This window comes from Lepisosteus oculatus, chromosome 27 (assembly GCF_040954835.1).
Source record: "Lepisosteus oculatus isolate fLepOcu1 chromosome 27, fLepOcu1.hap2, whole genome shotgun sequence".
Lineage (NCBI taxonomy): Eukaryota > Metazoa > Chordata > Actinopteri > Semionotiformes > Lepisosteidae > Lepisosteus > Lepisosteus oculatus.
This window is the reverse complement of record NC_090722.1, coordinates 11,192,969-11,212,157: the sequence shown is the minus strand read 5'-3', so window position 1 is coordinate 11,212,157 and position 19,189 is coordinate 11,192,969. Positions and strand designations below refer to the sequence as shown.

Below are 19,189 nucleotides of genomic sequence, written 5' to 3'. Positions count from 1 at the left end.
CCCCAGGTGGATGATTGCTGCTGTCTAGGCCGGTCGGGAATATAGTTTCTGTCTGGGGGGTGGGTGGAGAATTCCCTGCCAAACTAAATGTGACAAAAGAATAAAATAAGAGTTTATTTTAAAATAAAATCTTACAGTCTCATGGGAAAAAAAGTTTAAAATATTTCCATCTTTATGTTACAATACATTTTACTTTGAGCCGATAAGACAGACAAAAACAAAATCTCATTAAAAACTGTACACATCCAGTATATATACAGAAACACAAGCCCCACCCTGCCCCCTGCTCTCCCATCACCGTTCCCCGAAGGCACTAAATACAGGACACAGGCGCACGGCTGGTTTCAGAGAAGACACGAGGAAAACGAAGATCCGTTCTTGTGGAAGCGATTAACGCTCTCTCACCTGAACTGCACACCCAGCCCTGCCAAAACGGAGCGTTCGGAAGGAGGCAACATTGGCCCCGATGACACAACAAATCCTGGGATTCTCCGTCTCCAGAGCAGATGGAAATGGAACAAGTACAGCGAACAGGAAAGGTATTAGAAATGGAAAGGGAATAATGAGACCGGATGGGAGGGCAGTCTTCAGTAGGAGCGGACTAGGTCGGATGTCCACAAGTGACAGCATGATGTTGCAGGGCGACACCAGCACACATCCCTCCCGCAGCTGCAAAGAGCCCTTTCTCCCTGCTCGAGCGGTCTTGCAGAGGCGGATCCTTCATCAGCACGGAGCTATTCCCTTTCGGAATGGACAGAGCCCTGGAACTGCTGGAGGAAACCCGTGACCAACCTTGCACGCCGAGGGAGGCTGGGTGGATCAGGCAGACGTGGGCTGCACTGTGCTCAAGTCCGGAGGCTTCCTGGATTTCCAGCTGGGAAGTTCTCTGCGCAGGGAGACGCAGTGACAAATATTCCTCCTCCCAGCTGGAAGCAGGTGAGGATTTTCCCGATTTCATCCCCGGAAAGACTCTGCTGGCCTTGAGCTCCATCCCTCAGCCCCCCCCCGCCCCGTGCTCTAGATCCTGGTCATCTCCCGGATCCAGTCGCGCAGCTTGGTGACGCGGGTGTAGACGCCAGGCTTGTTCTTGCGGGCGCAGCCCTCACCCCAGCTCACTACCCCAGCTTGGAACCACTTCCCACTGTCCTCTCGGCACACCAGCGGACCTCCGGAGTCTCCCTGCAGGGGGCGAGAGACAGAAAGACATTAGAACACACACAGACACCGATCCACCCCACCAGGTCTGCACATCGGAGCTCCAACCGGATGGAACAGGACCCGGAGCGCTGAGCCAGGTCCAGAGGTGACGTTGCTCCCCTGTGTAGGACTCCACCGCGCACAGGAGCCAGTCTACTTGCGCGGCAGAGTTAGACACTGTCTCGGAAGCGGCACTGAGCTTGCTCGGAAAGCTGTAAGCAACCAGAATCAAACCCAGGCAAAGGCAGGGAGAGGCAGGTTACAGGGGCAAGAGCTCTCAGAGGCCCCCAGTAAAAGACAAACAGAGTATCTTAACCAGTAACTCTGTGTCTGTGCAGATTAAGTCTGTAAACTGTGACACTGGTGCAAGGCTGTTATAGTAGCAGACAATGCAGGACAGCACAAGCAGAACATGTGGGCTCGCAGGGGTGGAAAACCCCCCAGAGAGAGAAACCTCTGTGGGCCCCAGGCCTGTCCCTGGGCAGTGGATTCAGTCATTAATGGTTTGTTTTACATTAATTATGATAAATCATGGACAATCTCTCCAATGTCATCAAAACACAATGCACCGAGAAGAGGCTTCACCGACATCAGCATGAAGTATCTGGCATGCTACAACCGGTCAATAACTGTGGTTCAACACAGCAGGGGGTGCTATAAGCACACTATCACCCAGAAGCCTGTCTGGAGGGATACTGCAGATCTCTGTGCCAGGAAGTGCCACTCCAACCAGTGCCAAGCTCTTACCTGGCAGGCATCTACACCACCAGCCAGGTAGCCGCTGCACATCATCCGCGACGTCACCTGTCCTTCTGTCACCAGGTTGCACACGGTGTCATTGATGATCTTCACCTCCGCCTTCTGGAGGATCTGGGACACACGGCCTGCAGAGAGAGGGGTTAATACACACTGACTGGACACTCCAGTACATGAACACTGCACTGAGAGAGAGAGGGGTTAATACAGACACACTGACTGGACACTCCAGTACATTAACACTGCACTGAGAGAGAGGGGTTCATACAGACACACTGACTGGACACTCCAGTACATTAACACTGCACTGAGAGAGAGAGGGGTTCATACAGACACACTGACTGGACACTCCAGTACATTAACACTGCACTGAGAGAGAGGGCGCTCACCTCCCTCCTTGAGGGCACCCCAGCCTGTGACCCAGCAGCCCATGCCAGCAGTGAAGATGTGTGTAGAGGCGGGCAGGCAGATGTGGTGGATGGTGCTGGTGAACTCCAGGGGCTCACTCAGCTCCACCAGGGAGATGTCGTAGTCGTAGGTCATCTGGCTGTAGAAGGGGTGGGGGATGATGGACTTCACTTTGCGCACCTGGACATCCTCCATGTTGAACTGGTCCCTCATGCCGCTGTAGGTCTGCCAGTTCTGCGGCAGGAGGTACCTGGGGAGTGGGAGTGAGTGTCACAGGCCTGGCACCGGTCTCCGGTCAAGCCCTGGGCTTCCACCTGGTCGGCTCTGGAGCTCCTTCTCCATTTCTCCCTCTTGCCAAAACATCGGTTTTATCTTTTATTTTTGAGCCTACCCCAGCAAGCAACGGGCACAAGGCAGGGTACACTAGTACACTGGACAGAACACCAGTCCATTACAGGACACACAGACACAGGGCCAGTTTTCCCAGAAGCCAGTTAACCCACCAGCATGTCTCTGGACTGTGGGAGGAAACTGGAGAAATGCCAGGGAGAACATACAAACCCCCCAAACAAAATAAACAAGCAGAAATACTTATGGATTATGAACAAACATGGAAAAGGTTGGATGTGAAATATTCTTTTCTGTTTCTGTCTTTGCTTTGGGGAATCCTAAGTTGAGACAACCCAGAGGACGAGACGCATGGCTTAACAAACTAGCCTCTGCTACCATCTAGTGGCCAGCTCTGGTAGTGCAAGGAAGACAGCTCGGTCCAGATGCATTGTGCAAGACAAGAGATGCCCACAGGGACCCGAGAGTTGCAGCCTTTCCCATTTTCCTGTCCTCAGCTCTATCGTCTAAATTCCGGATGTGCGGATGATAACTCACTCCGGCCGCGAGGTCTGGAAGCAGTGGGCGGCCGACAGCAGCCAGGTCTCGGACAGGATGGAGGCCCCGCACACATGGCCATTGGTCATGAAGTGGAGGCTGACCTGCCAGGGCCACTCCCCGATGTCGGCGTCCGTGCCCCCCACAATCCGGTTGTGCTTGTAGGGTCGTTTCCCACAGTCTGATGGAGAGAGAGACGGACGAGGAAGGAGGAAGGAGGAGGAGAGAGAGAGGACCGGGGGTCAGTGTTCCGGCGTTTTCCCCGGGATGTACTCCGTTCCCTCAAGCCCACCCCCAGGACGCAGCTCTCACTGCAGCTCTCCTCGTCCGAGCCGTCCGAGCAGTCCTGGACCTGGTCGCACTCGGCGTTGGACTTGCTCACACACTGGCCGCTCTTGCACTTGAAGGAGAACTCGGTGCACACGTCCGTCTCCGGGGACGCGCCTGGAGAGAGGGAGGCAGGGAGGGGGCCAGTGAGAACACCACGCACCCCCGAACACAGCCCGCAGACCAGCTGAAGGTCAGCAGGTATCGAGAGCAGTGAGACAGGACAGCCTCCGAGTCGAGCCCGCGGACTCCTGCAGGCTCAACAGCGAAACACAGGAACAGGAGGCACCCCTTTACGCCGAGAGCTGCGGGAATGTGGAACACGTAGCCGGATCGTCAGGAGGGGGTGGCGGGGACTCACCCTTCTCGCAGGAGGCCTCGTCGCTGCCGTCCGAGCAGTCCTTCACGCCGTTACACTTCATGTCCAGGCTGATGCACCTGCCGTCCCCACACTTCATCTCGCTCGTCTCGCAGCCTGGGGGGGCGGAGGAGTGCTGGTGAGATTACCGCAGGGGCGCCCCGAGACCTGGCAGGTCCCCGGAAGTCAAGCCCCTGACCAAGAGGTCAGTTTGCTGCCAAATCTCTCCATCTTATCTCCCTTCTCCCCCTTAATTCTCTCTCTCTAATCGCCCTCTTCTCCCGATCCCTGTCCCTCCCCTACTCCTGCTCTCCCTGTCCCTCCATCCCTCTCCACCAGTAGGGAACACCCACTGCAGCCTCTCTCGTCGCTGTTGTCCCCGCAGTCGTTGACGTGGTCGCACACCCAGTACTTCGGCTTGCACATCCCGTTGGCGCAGGAAAACTGGTCGGCGTCGCAACCTGCGGACACAAGGGGGGGGGGTGGGAACAGTCTCACTCCCAGCAGACACCCCGACATTCGCCCAGGGGCCACTCTCAGCAGCTGCCCACCTGCTCCCGAACGGCTCGGGAAACAAAACCAAGCTCATGGTTTTAGCAAACATGAGCGAGGAAAACCTTGATTTCTTATAAGTTGCACCAGGAAAGGCTTCGTTATGAAACTGCTCATGAAATATTTGCTCTCGTTTTTCCACAACAAACTCATTCAGCTCAGCCAGATACCTGATGCTACTAAAATCACCTGATTGTACATGTACTGTATATACAAAAACAGGAAGAATTTCCTGTATTTCTAACTTTTTTTGCTAAAATTTCAAAATAGAAGACTTCCATATTTTTAGTGGGAACAGGAAACGGAACAAAGGAATTTGAAAGTGCATCCTCAGAATCTGGTTTCCCGGGAATCGATTGGGTTCTCCCAGAAGGAGTTTCCTGGGGGCAATGGGCCGATGGGCAGAGGCTGGTTACTCACTGCACTTGACTTCGTCGCTCATGTCCCCACAGTCATTCCAGCCATCGCACTTCAGCTCCTTGGCAATACAGATCCCAGACGTGCAGGCAAACTGCCCAGGACAAGCTGCTCGGAGAGAGGGACAGGGAGAAGGAGAGAGTGCAGAGACTCCGATTACAGGGCGCAGACAACAGCTCCTCCCATCCATAATGACAAGCAATCGCAATCTAAGGACAATTTCACTGCTAGCAGTCTGCAAGCAATCCAGGCTAATTCTTATCACCTGGGAAAGGCCAGAGATTTGAACCTGCTCCCCCCACAGCAATCTGATGTGGAGCTTGAGCTTCCCAAAGCCAGCGCTCCAGTCCATACCAATGCCGACTGGACCCCCGTGTCTGTCCTCTGGACGGGCTGCAGATCGGCCCCCCCACGGCGAGCGGAGCCAATCGCCGGGCTCCTCTCGTCGGCAGGTACTCACGGTTGGCAGGGTCGTAGGCGTTGTAGGTGGCGGAGAAGCCCTTGTCCGTGTACGACTCGTCGGAATGGAACTTGATCTCCAGGGTGTGATTTTGGCTCGCCAAGGCCAGGAGAGAGCGTTCGCCACAGTACCTGACGCAGAGGGGGGACAGAGCGAACTCCAGGTCACACAGATCCTTCCCACGACTCTCGAAACAAAACTCTCTGTTAGACCAGGATGAAGACTGGGACCATCTCCTGGCCTGTGGGGGAAAGCGCTTTCCCCACTTCCTGAATGTTTCATGTTCAGCGGCTACTTCTTCTCCGATGTGGCTGGTGGACAGGTGGACAAATTGGGATTGCCAGTTCTAATCCTGGCTGTGTCGGTGGGCATCTAGAAACCGGGACCCAGGTTTGGACAATGCCTAGCTTGGGAGAATTGAGCCAGCTGCCCAGTATTTCCACTCGGACCCACGTCCGCCCCCTCTGTGTCAGTGCGGGGCAGGAAGGCTCCTCCATCTCCCACCACTCTCCTGCCCTGACAGAATGAGTGCAGTGATGAACAGAGACCCCTTGAAATCCCAACAGGCGATTCCAAATCCGGATCACACAAAAAAACTACTTTTGGTTGTAACCTGCTCCTAGTCAGGGGTCAATCGCCTCGGAAAGGATATCCGTGACGCTGTTAGAATGGTGCACTGTGGGAAACTCTTACTTCCTCCCCAGGATCTCGACATAGTCCTTCTGGCAGAGCCGCGTGTCCACACCGGGCTCCTTCAGCCGGAACATGTCGAACTTCAGACGGATCTTCATTCCTACGGGAACCTGAAAGAGGGAGACGGAGAAAAGGGGAAAGAGTGAGATGAAACGTTGCAGTAAAGCTGTAAGGGCAGCTCTGCCAGGGCTTGATCAGTTATTCTGGAACGAGAGTCCTCTAAGGACAACTAGTTTGTGGCAGCAGGAGGTGTCAGTATTTGTGGACCAGTAGGGGTCGCTCTTTCCACCAGAACTTCCCAACCTTTATTCCGGTATGGTGACACTGCTGTAGGAGGCAGTGTGTGTCTGTGTGTGTGATAGACTGGTGTCCTGTCCAGGGTGTACCCTGCCTTGCTCCTGCTGCTTGCTGGGATAGACTCCAGCTCCCCCACGACCTATGTTAGAGTGGCAAGATGGATATAGAGAAAAGTCAGAGAGCCGTCAGAGGCCCTGCTGTACCTCGATGGTCCACTTGCAGTCCAGGGACGGGGGATAGAAGCTGGGGTAGTGCGGAGAGCTGATGCTCCCATTCGGGTTTTTCAGAACCTCACTGCACACTGCAGACAGAAGAGGTCAAAGGTGAGAGGGCGACCCCATGTTACACAGATCCTGCACATCAACAGAGGCCACAAAAAGAGCTCTGCGCCTTGGTCCTCAACTTGAAGAGCTTCAGACCTGCGCAGCGCTGTGGGTCTCATTGAGCCCAGGCAGTCGGAGAGGCGGTGGGCTACCTGTGGTCAGCGGGATGCGCTTGTACTCTGCAGTGAATCCCGGCCTCTGGATGTCACCATCTGAGATGAGGTTGACCAGCATGATGTTCGTGGAGGAGATCACTTCCAGGGGGTTGCTAGGTGGGCGCTGACCACACTGCCTGTAGGACATGGGCAAGGGGAGGTCTTAAGGCACAGCCCGGCGTGCGGCAGAAGACAGGGAGGCTGGGAAGGGACACACAAAACGGGCACACGTACTTCGTGATGGCCTGCGACTCGTCGGGGCTCAGCGAGTCGTAGATGAAGACGAAGTCGCTCTTGCAGTCGTCCTCCACGTGGAAGAAAGGGAAGGAGAGGTGGATGGCAGTGCCCTGGGGCGCCCGGATCTGCCACTGGCACCTCACTTTGGGAGGGTACATGTCGGGGTACCCAGGCGACTGGAAAGTCTGGACCTGATCGCCAGCCACCAGCATGTGGAAACACCCCTCTGGAGGAAAGACAGCCAGGCAGGACGATCACGTTCCAGACACAGCTCGCCGGGCGTGCCGAGAAACCACTGGAGAGGGATCGGGATGGGGGGGATACTTACCGCCTCTCGGGTTCCTGACCATCCTGGGGTCGGTCTCTGCAACCGGAAGACAAAGAGATTTCCTTGACCTCACGAATCGGACGGCTCTTCGTCAGATAGAGTTTACTCGCGATGCAGCAGGATATCTCGCGCCGCACGAACAGACAAAGCCCCCTCACCTGCCCCCTACCCCTGCTCCCCGACCTTCGGAAGGGCCCCAAGTTTAGCGTAAGTCAATTACGATTAAATCCCAAAAACAGTGGGAACATAAATACAACACAGCAAATACATGAAACGCTGGAGAGATCAGACTGCCGTGAGTGGAGTCCTGCACAACCCGGGGAAGGAGACACATTCCACACATCGGGACGGGACGTCCCGCGCTGCTGCACGGATACTCACCAGAAGCGGTGATGCTGCTGATGACGATCTCCTGCTTCCTGGATTTGCCCGCCTGCCTGATGCCGGCCCGCAGGACCTCTAGGATGCGCTGTTCCGAGAATTCGGGCAGGCTCTCCAGGGCGGAGGCTGGGATGTCGAACTGGGTCCAGTGGTAGGCGATCACACTGCCCTTGCTGCGGAATGATCAACAGCACAAATATCATCAGGGCCAGCGAGGCCTGGGAGGTTCTTTTACATTATAATATGATATATAGAAGACCACTTTATTGGACATATACAGTACAATTTCTTGTATAAGAATTTGTCTTTTCGCATACTCCAACTTGCTCTCCACGAGACACACAGACAGGGAGAGAAGGTGGGGGGGGTCAGAGCCCTGGGTCATCCATTTATACGGCGCCCTTGGAGCAGTTGGGGTTAAGGGCCTTGCTCAGGGGCCCAATGGAGTAGGATTGTTCTGCCGGCCGTGGGATTTGAACCAGCAACCTTCCAGCCACAAGCGCAGATCCTGAGCCACAGAGCCACCACATCGCTCACTTTGACCACTAAGAGGCAAAGCATAGCTGACTGGGAATAGCTCAAGTCAAGAGCATCTTCTCTGCTCAAGGTTAAAGGAGAACATTACAAGGGGGCTTAATTTAAAATTCCACGTCCTCAAAGGATCTACTCAAGACACAACACAAGTCTTGAAAAACACAAAACGCCCCCCAATCCCATCAACATCACCCCCCCAGGCAGCACACAGGTTACCTGAAGGCAGAAATGACAGACTTGGTGTAGTACTTGGACAGAAGGTCATCCTTACTGTAAGTTTCTTTTAGCTGGGGGTCACAAACAAGAAATTACAGAATTAATTCACACAGGGAAATAGTCATTAAGATTTCCAGCCCACCCCCCACTCCAGACACACCCTGCTACGTCACAGGTTTATCTGGATAAAAACATTCTCGGAGCTTGAAAAACCAGTTCAACCGTCAAACTATGGCCTGCTGCCAAGTCAGGCTATACGGTCTGTTAGGTCACAGACAGGAAGGGGTCAGCTGCTCACAGGGGACTGCTTTCTGTTCCAAATGCACAATATTTAAACCAGAAAATCTGGAGGATCTGTGTTCTTTTTTGGGCTCTTGGTTTTGCGTTGTGTCAGATGAGGGAGCAGCCAGTTAAGAAAGGTTTTCTTGAACGCTTTCTTACGGTTTCTCAGGGCCTTGGCTTTGTCAGTCTGGACACTGCAACATGTCCCACACCCCTGCGCTGACGCCCTCCCGCCCAGCAGCAAGCGGCCAGAACTTTCCACTTTCAAAACAACAACAATTCACGCTCCTAGTGTTTTTGGTTCTTCGGGTTAACTGCTGAACTCCCAGAAGCTGTCTAGGGTCTGCAGGGAGACACTCTCACTATCCAGAGCACATTTTTTCATTGCATTCCCCTGATCAATACAAACGCAGAATACTGATCAAGCAATACAGACTAGGGCACAGGGGGGAGACTACAGAAAGTGCATTTAAACTAAAAACAGGAGGCACGATTTTACGTTAAGGGCACTGGGAGTATGGCACAAGCTGCCCAGCTATACTGATACACTGATAAAACAGCTACTACTTCAACCAGCTAAGGCAGTACTTTACACAAAGAGGTGTGGGAGTTTGGAACTTGTTCCTGGGATAACAGCTGTACCGCCTCTCGTTTGCGACCCTTCTGACGTGCTCTGGAGTCAGGCGGTGCTTGGCGAGGGCGGGGCAGGCTCCCCTCACCATCTGCTGCAGCTCGTCGGCCAGCTGCGTGAAGGCGGGGTCGTCGGCGTTCTCCAGCTGCTGGCTGTAGGCCAGGTTGGAGAGCACCATGTGGCCGCTGAAGACCCGCACGGCGTCCGTCCTCGGGGGGCTGCCGGTGGCGCCGCCGCTGGAGCCGCCGCCGCTGGGCCGGACTGCGGGAGAGATCCGGGCAGCAGAGTCAGACAGCCGCTCAGCCAGAGAGACCCTTCCGACACGGCACGGCGGACGGATCACACGCCTACCCAGGAAGTACCACACGAGGACCCCGGTGACGGCGGAGAGGACGAGGACAGCCGCGAGCATGCCCAGCACCACCCGCGTCAGCTTCCTGGACGCCATCTTCTCCTTGTTGGTCAGGAAGGTCACCTGCTCGTGCCCGCCGTTCCTCGCCTGGGGACGGGAGACAAGCATCCTGAGTGGCTTCACCGACGACAGCTCGCCCGCAGTGGGGGCTCCGCCACCGGCCCACCGGAATTCGGAGTGTGAATTCAAAGTCAGTCCAGAACGCCGGAGCTCTCGCTCTGCAACGAGCGGCCCCTCGCACCTGCAGACAACTCGTTAGCGAGCGCTACAGCAGCAGGGCAGACCAGAGAGCTCTACGACGTTCATTAACAGACAAGGGATTCACTCTCCCAGCAGCCTCCAGCGACCACAGCCAGGCAGACAACGCGGGGAACAGTGTTGCCGTTACTGCGCGCTGTGAAGGGCGCTACACTCTCCTACTCCCCTGTGTGTCGAACATCAGGAGACTTCCACTGAGCCAGCCAGACAAGTGACTCACCAGGCAGGTGCAGAATGCAGCGAGCAGGAGGACCTGGGAGAGTCCAAACCCAGACCTGCCCGAAACTGAACCCAGAGACCCCGGGCCCTTCACAGAAGCTCATCAGCGTTTCCAAAGAACTGACCTCCACGAGACAGGAAGGAAAAGAATCAAAGCTTCACTGAATCACAGTGGGTACTGATCTAGGGCACACCACATTTTAAGGACAGCCATAGACCTTGCTTTCTCCTCCCCAATTACGAGCAGTCAGGATCTCAGAACACACTGTACACTGCCGTCGGCGTTAAAAGCTGCCCGACCGGTTCTGCAGCTTCCCACAGTACACTTCCAGCAGGTGTGTCAAACCACAGTGTACTCCTCACATGAATTCCCTACATCCCAGACTCCGGCGGTCAACATCCGGACAAGAGCCCCTGATGCATGAACACAGACTGGACTGGGGCAGGACTGCGAGTAAACACACACACGCACGCTTGCACACAGCTCAGTCCTCCGGGCTGTTAGTGGGAGTTTCTGCGCAGTTTCAGTGCTCGTGACACAGAACAGCCTGGAGTCTGACGAGTGGGGAGGGGTGAATCAAGAGGAAGCTAATGCAAGCTCACCGAATACTGCACGTTTGTCATTTCTCCCTTTCAACATCCACTGAAACACACTAGCGATTAATATCCCCCCAGCGACAGATCTCCAGGGAAAACATGGTTAAAGGCTCCCAAGAGGCTCCGAGTGTCCCTGAGCCCAGCGGTCAGGGGACAGAGGTCAGGCGTGCTGGCCGGACGAACCCGCACCCTCACCCCCAGCCCAGCCTACACACACATGAATCTGAAAGCACGACATACATTGTGCCACGTGATCACGGAGTATCCTACAAGAAAGGGTTTGCACGCAGGTCTGGGATGAAAACTGGATGCCACAGAAGTCCGAAAGGTGACACCCTCTTCTCATACTCCGCATTCCACAGTCTGTCAAGGAAACGGCGGAATTGTCCTCCGAATTTCTGGTTCTCGGATGAGTCTGCACCGCGCAGCTCAGCTGACTCCCACAAGTATTGACTTTCAGCCCACCTACTCCTCCTTACTTCTGCCCGGGAAAGGCGGATTCTCAGCTCTCGGATCAGCATTCTAGTCTCTTATCTCCCACATGGAATAAGCAGCACCTGAGGTGTCATCCACATGGAGTTTATATGTTCTCCCCAGGTTTGTGATGGCTGGTAGGTTAATTAGCATGTGCGTGCCCTGTGATGGACTGGTGTCCTGTCCAAGGTGTGTGTGCCCTGTGATGGACTGGTGTCCTGTCCAGGCGGTACCCTCCCTTGTGCCCATTGCTTCTTGGGATATCCAGCTCCCCCACAGCCCTGAACTGGATGAAACAGATGAGACTCGTCCCCCGACCCCACCCTCACACACACACTTTCCTACTGACTCACATTCAATTGTATTTACTGGTCTCTGCTTTCTGGGGTGGAACAAGCGTGCAACAGGTGACGCTGACACCCTGTCTCGTTCAACGAGCAGCTGAATGAGATTCCTGGACCCGTTAGCTGTTGTGGTCATGGGAAAAGCGCATGTGGAAGAGCAGGTGCGTCAGAAACACCGTACCCCGAACTCCAGGGGTGTCTGAGTGTCTTCTTACTCTCTGATATATACAGTACAGGAGGTTAACGTCATTTGGAACGGATAACTCAAAACATTTGCTTCATCAGAGGTGCATTTACCTGGTTTTACGTGTATGCAGTTCATTTGAATAACTGCACTCAGTTAATAACCCGACGACACCGGACTGGCCTGAAGAGTCAGCACTGGACCCACCCAGCCGGACCCACCCAGCCAGAGTTCCCTTCAGAACCACGCGTGAAATTCCATTTTAACAAATTCACGACCGCGTTTCTGGTTCCACAGGAAAGGACAGGAATCGTTCACGACAGGAAGCCGACATAAAAAAAATTAACATCAGGATAAAAAAAAAAGATAAAATCGTCTTTGAAAAAAGCAAATCAAATTAACTGCATTAGTAAGGTTCCCTTTTGTATGCGTTAACGGAACAAAAGCAGCCTGTCATCTCTTGACGCCCACGTCCTGTTACGAACTACCGTTGCCCCCACCATGATGAGTCTTTACACTTTTTATATTCGTTTCTGCACAACAGACAACCCCCCACAGACTCGCATGGGGCGCTGTTCCGCCAGAAAGCAACTCACTCCTCATCGGCCATCAGGCGTCTGCCGGGGTCCGAGCGGACAGATGCAGATCACCGAACAGGCGCTTGAACGGACAGTGGCGTCAGACGAAGCCGTCAGAGCCAGTGGCCGCGCGGTCCAGAACCGACCCAGTGACGTCTCTCGGGCCAACAGAATGAGCTTCCGCCCTGACTTAAAGATTTAAAGTAGTTCAGGTGGGGAGCTGCGTCAGCATGCGTAGGTTGCAAAGGAACAAGTAATAGGTTTATTCCATGCTCAAAAAAAGAAGAAAGAGAACACAACATTTCGGCCGTAGAGCCTTCCTCAGGTGTGGCTCAACGGCCGAAATGTGTTTTCCTTCTTCTTTTTTTCCAGCAGGGAATAAACCTATTACTTGTTCCTTTGCAGATTTAAAGACAGCAGACCAAGAAACCAGAGTCCGACCTGGAAAAAGACTTACCTGCCGCTGCCGCGCAGTGAGCCGAGAGCACATTCGGCAAGGCCTTTCTACGGCTGAGACAGGAAACCTGTAAATGCAATGTTGAGGCCGGGCCGTGTCGAAACACGCGGCAGATGTGTCGATCCGATTTCAAAACACAGGCGGGCCCGGACAGGCACAGCGTGCCCAGCTCATCAGGGAAGAACATCAACTTCCCGCCCACACGACCAGAGGAAAAGGAAGATTATCCGAGAGAGACTTGCTGTGCCTGTCAGCCTGTGCTGTTTGGCCTCTAAATAAGTACGGAAGCAAAGAAATAAAACATAATTTAACAACCATCTAAGGCCAACTTAAAGAAACTAGGCCAGGTCATATTAACAGGTTGTGGGGGTTTGGACTCGTAACCTCCATGTAAAACAGGACCGGATCTGAACCACAGGACTGGACCTGACCCACTGGACCAGCTGTCCTCCTGGTGTAACAGGACTGGTCCTGAACCCTTGGGAATTTATATCCAAATAGCATGAACATCTACGTTAGACCCTGCTTCACACCCACAAGGCCCAGCTGTCTGGGGCAGTTGGGCCTGGGCCTCCTGTGTCTGCTGCTGGTGTTGTACCACACCCACATCCTGACTGTCAAAGCACCCTGGGGAGCAGAGCAGTGTCAGCACCACTCTTATCTTGAATCATCTTCTCTGATCTTCAAAGAGACTCTTCTACAGTGGTTATTTGCCTACAGACCTGCTAGGACTTTGGTGGGCTTGCCTGGCATTCCGGCCTCCACCCTCTGAGCTCTACAGGAGAGGCCAGGGTGGTCTGAGCTACAGCAGGCCGACGCTGCTTCAAATGCAGCTACTAGGAGAACCCCAAACCCCCCTTTGGGGAGACGAACGGGGGTGGAAAGAAGGTCCGACCACAGGCCTGGGGTCATGAGCTCATGACTGACTGTGACCCCAAGTTCCCTCCCAGAGGAGCCCCCCCCCCACCCCGCGGCCAGGAGTCTCTGTCAGGAGCCGGGACATCACAAAACACCAGCTGGGGCAAGTGTGAGCTGAGAAGCACCAGAACAACATACGATGATACAAAACAGCTTACGCCAAGCTCTTAGAGTCCAACCTCTGTGACCCGATTCTTCAGTGCATCAAAGCACATTCGATCACAGGAAGCAAACACCTCATCTCTGCGATCGACTCTCACCTGACCAGTTGTCTTTCAGCAGCTGGTCAGGTGGCCGAGGGCAGCAGCTCGTTCCCCACAGCTTTCTGGGAAATGTAGTCCAGACAAGGGCTGCCCTCTTAAACTACCCAATGAAAACAGATGTGGAGAATCAGACTTCACGCATCGCCGCCCACTTCCTGCTATACCGCATCTCATTCACAAAACACGGTGCTTCACATCCTAGCTAGTTTCTTAAAGGATTCAGGGGAAATATCCAGGAGATTTAATCTCAAACTGTGACTCATCCCATCCACTGCAAGACAACACCTCGGTCTTCAGCACAACCAGCTGCTGGGGTTTCTGAACTGGACATCAACAGGTTCAGAGGACAGGGCCGACAGGGCAGAGGAAAGGGAGGAGAGACACTGGGCATCTCATCACAGATACATGAAGAGTGTTGCTGTGCACAGTGGAATTTCAGCATTTATAAAATGCTGAATTTTCACCCTGGAACCCAGTATCCCGTGAAAGTGGGCCGGGCTCTCATCACGCATGTGACAGTACAACACCAGTCCAGCAGTCCGTCCCGATGAACACGAGCCCCCAGTGCCCCGGCTGAAGACGAGCTTGGGCCTGCAGGACTGGGAGTCCGCACAGCCCTGACCCAGTTCTACAGGACAGGCCCGCCGGGCTCCATGACTGGGGATCAGTTCCATTATTTCAGACAGCCTTCAAGGACCACAGTTTCATCAACTGGGCACATTCATTCACTGACCGCTAACTTAGTCTTAGTCTTTAGAAATGGAGGATTTAGGGCCACTATAAAACCCCAATACTGGACTAGAGCTGCCGTTGTCCAAGCGTATCAACACAAACTCGCTCATATTTTTAAAGAATAGAGAGCCCAGGGCGAAAAGGACATGTTCTCTTTTTATAGGTGCGGAAGTTGAACGAGCTTTTGAGCACCGAGGCGCACATAAATGAGAGACTCGCAGAACCAGATTCGAGCGTAGATCGCAGAGTCGGAATGTATTATTTTTTTAGCTACAAAACCTCCTGGAAGCTGACTGTGTCACGGGTGCCCTGTGTAGTCCATCACCCGGGCCGCCGTGTCAGTACCTGTCTGACGAGCCCGGAGCGGACTCTGTTAATCATTGCAAACGATCTACACCGGGAAACTACTCCAGCTCGCTGTTTCTCCACTCCAGAGACCCTCCGATTTGGCATTCACAAAAAAAAATCACCACTGATTCATCTTGGTAATGATGATAATCATTCATCATCCTCTTACGCAACTTTTTCTCTAGAAAAGAAATATCCTCCCACACGACTGAACAGCGTGTGAGGGAGACGCTGCGTATACTGGCCACATTTAGACCTCCTCCGTCAGTTTCTGCCGGTTACCGCTGTGGGAAACGCGAATATTGTCAAGCCAAGTTAACGCTTGACATCACGGGGAGTTTAAAGAAATACCTTTACAGCGCTCGAGTCACGCACAGCCTCGGTTGTTTTGAGTTTCGCTGGTCAAGTCAGGAAGGTCATTTTAAACACTTATTTAATACGGCGACATTCAGGTCACAGTTTAATGGAGGTCTAAATTTCGATTTCTGAATGGCTGATCTCTGAGGACCAGGTGATATTTGCTCTACCTGCCCTCCACTCGTGATAATAAGCTCACTCCCCTGAAGCACCAGCGCTGAGTGACGGGGAACCTGGTCCCTTTCAGGGGGTCCCCCCTGCTCGGACCTCATCTTTACCCGCGTCTTTGTTCACAAACCGAACGACACGCCTCTTTTATAAAAACAGAAAAGTTAGAAGTTAGAAACAAACTCAAACGAGTAAACCAATAACAAACTTACTTCCGATTGAAACCGCACGGCTGAACTCATTCTGGCCGATCGGGGAGGGTGGCTCTCGGTCGAGTCGCTTCTGCAGTCTTTCCGCAATTCAGCGCTGCACCCCGAAACTCGTCTCCCCAAAACCTCCTGCTCGGGGACCGGGGGAAGTCAGGCGCAGCTGGAAGGATAAGTAGTGAGTCGCAAACGTGTGCGCAGACAGACGCTCACGCCCCCCGAGGAGCGCGGACGGGGGGACGCTCTTCGTGTCAGGTGGGGTGGTGCAGGTGTGGAGCTCAGCGCTGCCGGTGCGGGACGGGTGCGGTCGCGAGGAGCTCTGGGTGACGAGTCCGGGCTCCGGTGTGCGCAAGCCGTACCTGCCGCGCAGGCGTGTGAGGTCATCGCGCTGGCACTCGCCCTCACGCGCGCCCCACCCGGGCCTCTCCTGTGACGTATTAACCCCCTCCCCCCCCGCCACGCTCACAGCCTCCTAGAAAAAGGCCGACAGCGCGGTCAGCTCCTTGGGGCAGCTAACTCTGACCAGGCTGGGTGGCCCGATTGGCTCCTCTTGTTTGTAACCTTTCTTATGTTCTTATGTTAATAATAATTATAATAATAATTGCTTAGGCTTATATAGCGTCTTTCTGGACACTCCACTCAAAGCGCTTTACAGGTAATGGGGATCCCCTCCAACACCACCAGTGTGCAGCCCCACCTGGATGATGCTCCAGTCCTCTCCCACACACCAGCTCTCAGTGGGGAGGAGAGCAGAGTGATGGAGCCAGTTCAGAGAGGGGGGTTATTAGGAGGCCATGATGGGTAAGGCACCAGGGGGAAATTTGGACAGGACGCCGGGGTAACACCCCTACTCTTCTCGAGAAACGCCCTGAGGTTTTTAATGTCCACGGAGAGTCAGGACCTCGGTTTTAGGTCTCATCCGAAGGACGGCGCCTGTCTACAGTGTAACTATACTGGGGCATTAGGACCCACACAGACCGCAGGGTGAGCGCCCCCTGCTGGCCCCACTAACACCTCTCCCAGTTCTTATATCTTTATTAGTGCTGTGTGTCGCACAGTGTGGGGATTGTCGACGCTGGGATCCGCTGTACTGTTTGAAATGGTGTCACTCTTCGCGAGGGGTCGATGTCTGTGTGCTGTGTGGTGTAGAGCACAATGCAGCTCTCTCTCTGACTAAGGCGGAAGCTGGTGATGTGAACCACCGAACAAAGGGACTTGTGGGCTCCTTCACGCCGACACGCGTCCCACCCCGTAGACGCCGAATCGGGCTGCGCTGCCGTCACGATGTATGAAATCAGGGTCACGGGCGTGTCGTCGTGTAGTAGCATCGCCCCCCAAATTCCCAGGCATCTCGCGCGGCCGTCCTCGCGCCTGCTGGGGTTTAATCCAGGTCGCCGGCACGTTTTAAGGGACAGTTTACCTTCTCAGGTGATCATGAATTATCTCACGTCTGTCTGCGTGCAACACTCACTGTTACCGAGAGGACGTCGGCTGCAGTTGAGGTCTGCAGTTCACAAACTAACGATGAGTCACACGCTGCAGAAATACATGACAAAAATAAAAACAATTATAATCTATATAAATAATAACAGACTGTCGAAAGTGACTAAACCTAATTTAGGACGACCACCTGCCGACGGAGCTGTGGCTGAGGACTGTGTAATCAGTCCGGTGAAACCGCCCTACCAGCGCTGAGCAGATAAACGGCTCCAGCGCAGGAAATAAATTAAAGAAGAAAAAAGGGATGAAGGATTTTCTAACAGATCGGTCACAGCGGGTTCTTATAAGAAATACATTTTCAACCGAACTCGTTTTAAATACTGGTGTTCTGTCGCTTGCAGGGAACCTGGTTACTGGGGCCGCTGGAGAATCGCTCGGGGCAGATCAGTGAACTGGAAGGGTGTCGACTCGAACGTGAACCCCCACAGCTGGCTGCTAGCCGTTCAGCCCCTCTCCCTTATTGGTCAGTGCCTGTGGGAGGTTGTTCAGGGTTTCAAACACCTTGGACAGTTACACATGAACTTTTGAACTTTGCAGACAGCACCAGTTGGAAGTAAGTCAAAACACATCCAAAAACTGCCACACAAGTCAGATAAAAGTCAAGACTGCTTGCACACAGACGCTATCTAAATGCTGCTACCATCTTCTTTGACTTCTCGTCTTCTTTGTCTCCAAATAACTGTGATGCCATTTTCTCTGTCATCTGTCGTGTCATTTTGTCCTGTGAGGAACACGCAAGCGAGCTTTTCATTGGACTCAGGTACACAGGACAACAAACCTGGTCTTGAACCCTTGCATTTTTAAGAAGGCTAGTCAGCGCATATATTGATCAGGAAGCTGAAGGGGTCTGGGGTGAGGCACAATGGGTGTACAGAGGGTTTATAGAGTGTGAGCCTGAGCATTAGGAGTAAAGGCAATGAGACGGAATTGTTAATACTGCTAGGAAAGTGATTGGTTGACCACAGAAGCAGCTTAAAGTGCTGTTTTGTACTGCAGTTCAAAGAAGAGCTCAGCTCGTCCTGGACGCCCTCTCCCTCCCTCCTCACTCCCACCCCCTGTATTTACTGTATTGTTGAGTGGTATTTGTGTTCTGTAGTTGTTTATGGTGATGTCAAAGACAAATTTCCACCCTTTTGAATGCACAATAAAGTTATATAAATACAACACAATGAAACTCTGTCTAGATTTTTAGTTAAGCACAGAAAGGCCTGCGGGGGGCAGTGTAGCTCAGTGGGTAAGTCTCTGGACTCATGCCTGGGTTGGGGGTTCGAGCGCCAGCTGCAGACACTGCTCTTGTACCTTGAGTGAGGTACTGTACCCCATTGCTCCACTCCACCCCGCTGTGTAAATGGGGAGCCAGCATTGCTGGACACAGACACTGGACACAGGCAGACCTGGCTGTCCAGAGAGAAGACAGGCTCAGTGACCACAGCCTGTCCTCTCTGTCCATACAGAAAGCTGCAGGCTCATCATCAGCGTGTCCTTCCTTGCCTGAGGTGCTAGACACAGCGCTGTTTTAGACTCAACTGTTTCAGCCCACAGATCGTGTGTTTGCTTTATTGTCTAACTGTCATACAACTCTACGCACCCACCCTATACCTGAAACTTCGTGCTGATCTCGATAGGGAACCGAACCTCAGCCTGACCATGGCCCGGTGTTTCTGGGGCACCCGGGTCAGTCCTGGGCCGCTGGTGTTATATTCAGGATGAGTTCATCATACAACGCGCCTAGAGAAT

At 53.6% G+C, this 19,189-nt stretch overlaps 1 protein-coding gene across 3 annotated transcripts; it reads right to left on the bottom strand.

The window, feature by feature from the left end:
• Window positions 1-90: 90 nt before the first annotated feature.
• On the bottom strand, window positions 91-16,305 carry st14 (ST14 transmembrane serine protease matriptase). 3 transcript variants are annotated; one of them, XM_069185296.1, is made up of 19 exons: window positions 15,959-16,305; window positions 9,789-9,936; window positions 9,526-9,698; window positions 8,525-8,595; window positions 7,775-7,947; window positions 7,394-7,429; window positions 7,063-7,291; window positions 6,826-6,965; window positions 6,554-6,651; window positions 6,054-6,163; window positions 5,361-5,491; window positions 4,904-5,008; window positions 4,285-4,392; window positions 3,935-4,048; window positions 3,559-3,690; window positions 3,247-3,427; window positions 2,343-2,611; window positions 1,945-2,081; window positions 91-1,179 (listed from the first exon to the last, which is right to left on the bottom strand). In XM_069185296.1, the coding sequence occupies exons 1-19, from the start codon at window positions 15,986-15,988 to the stop codon at window positions 1,018-1,020; spliced, it is 2,547 nt and encodes an 848-aa protein (XP_069041397.1). In that variant the 5' UTR covers window positions 15,989-16,305; the 3' UTR covers window positions 91-1,017. The 3 variants fall into 3 exon arrangements, with proteins under 3 accessions (XP_069041397.1, XP_069041396.1, XP_069041398.1); XM_069185295.1 differs by lacking the exon at window positions 15,959-16,305 and adding an exon at window positions 12,961-13,011; XM_069185297.1 differs by lacking the exon at window positions 15,959-16,305 and adding an exon at window positions 10,328-10,549.
• Window positions 16,306-19,189: the final 2,884 nt, after the last annotated feature.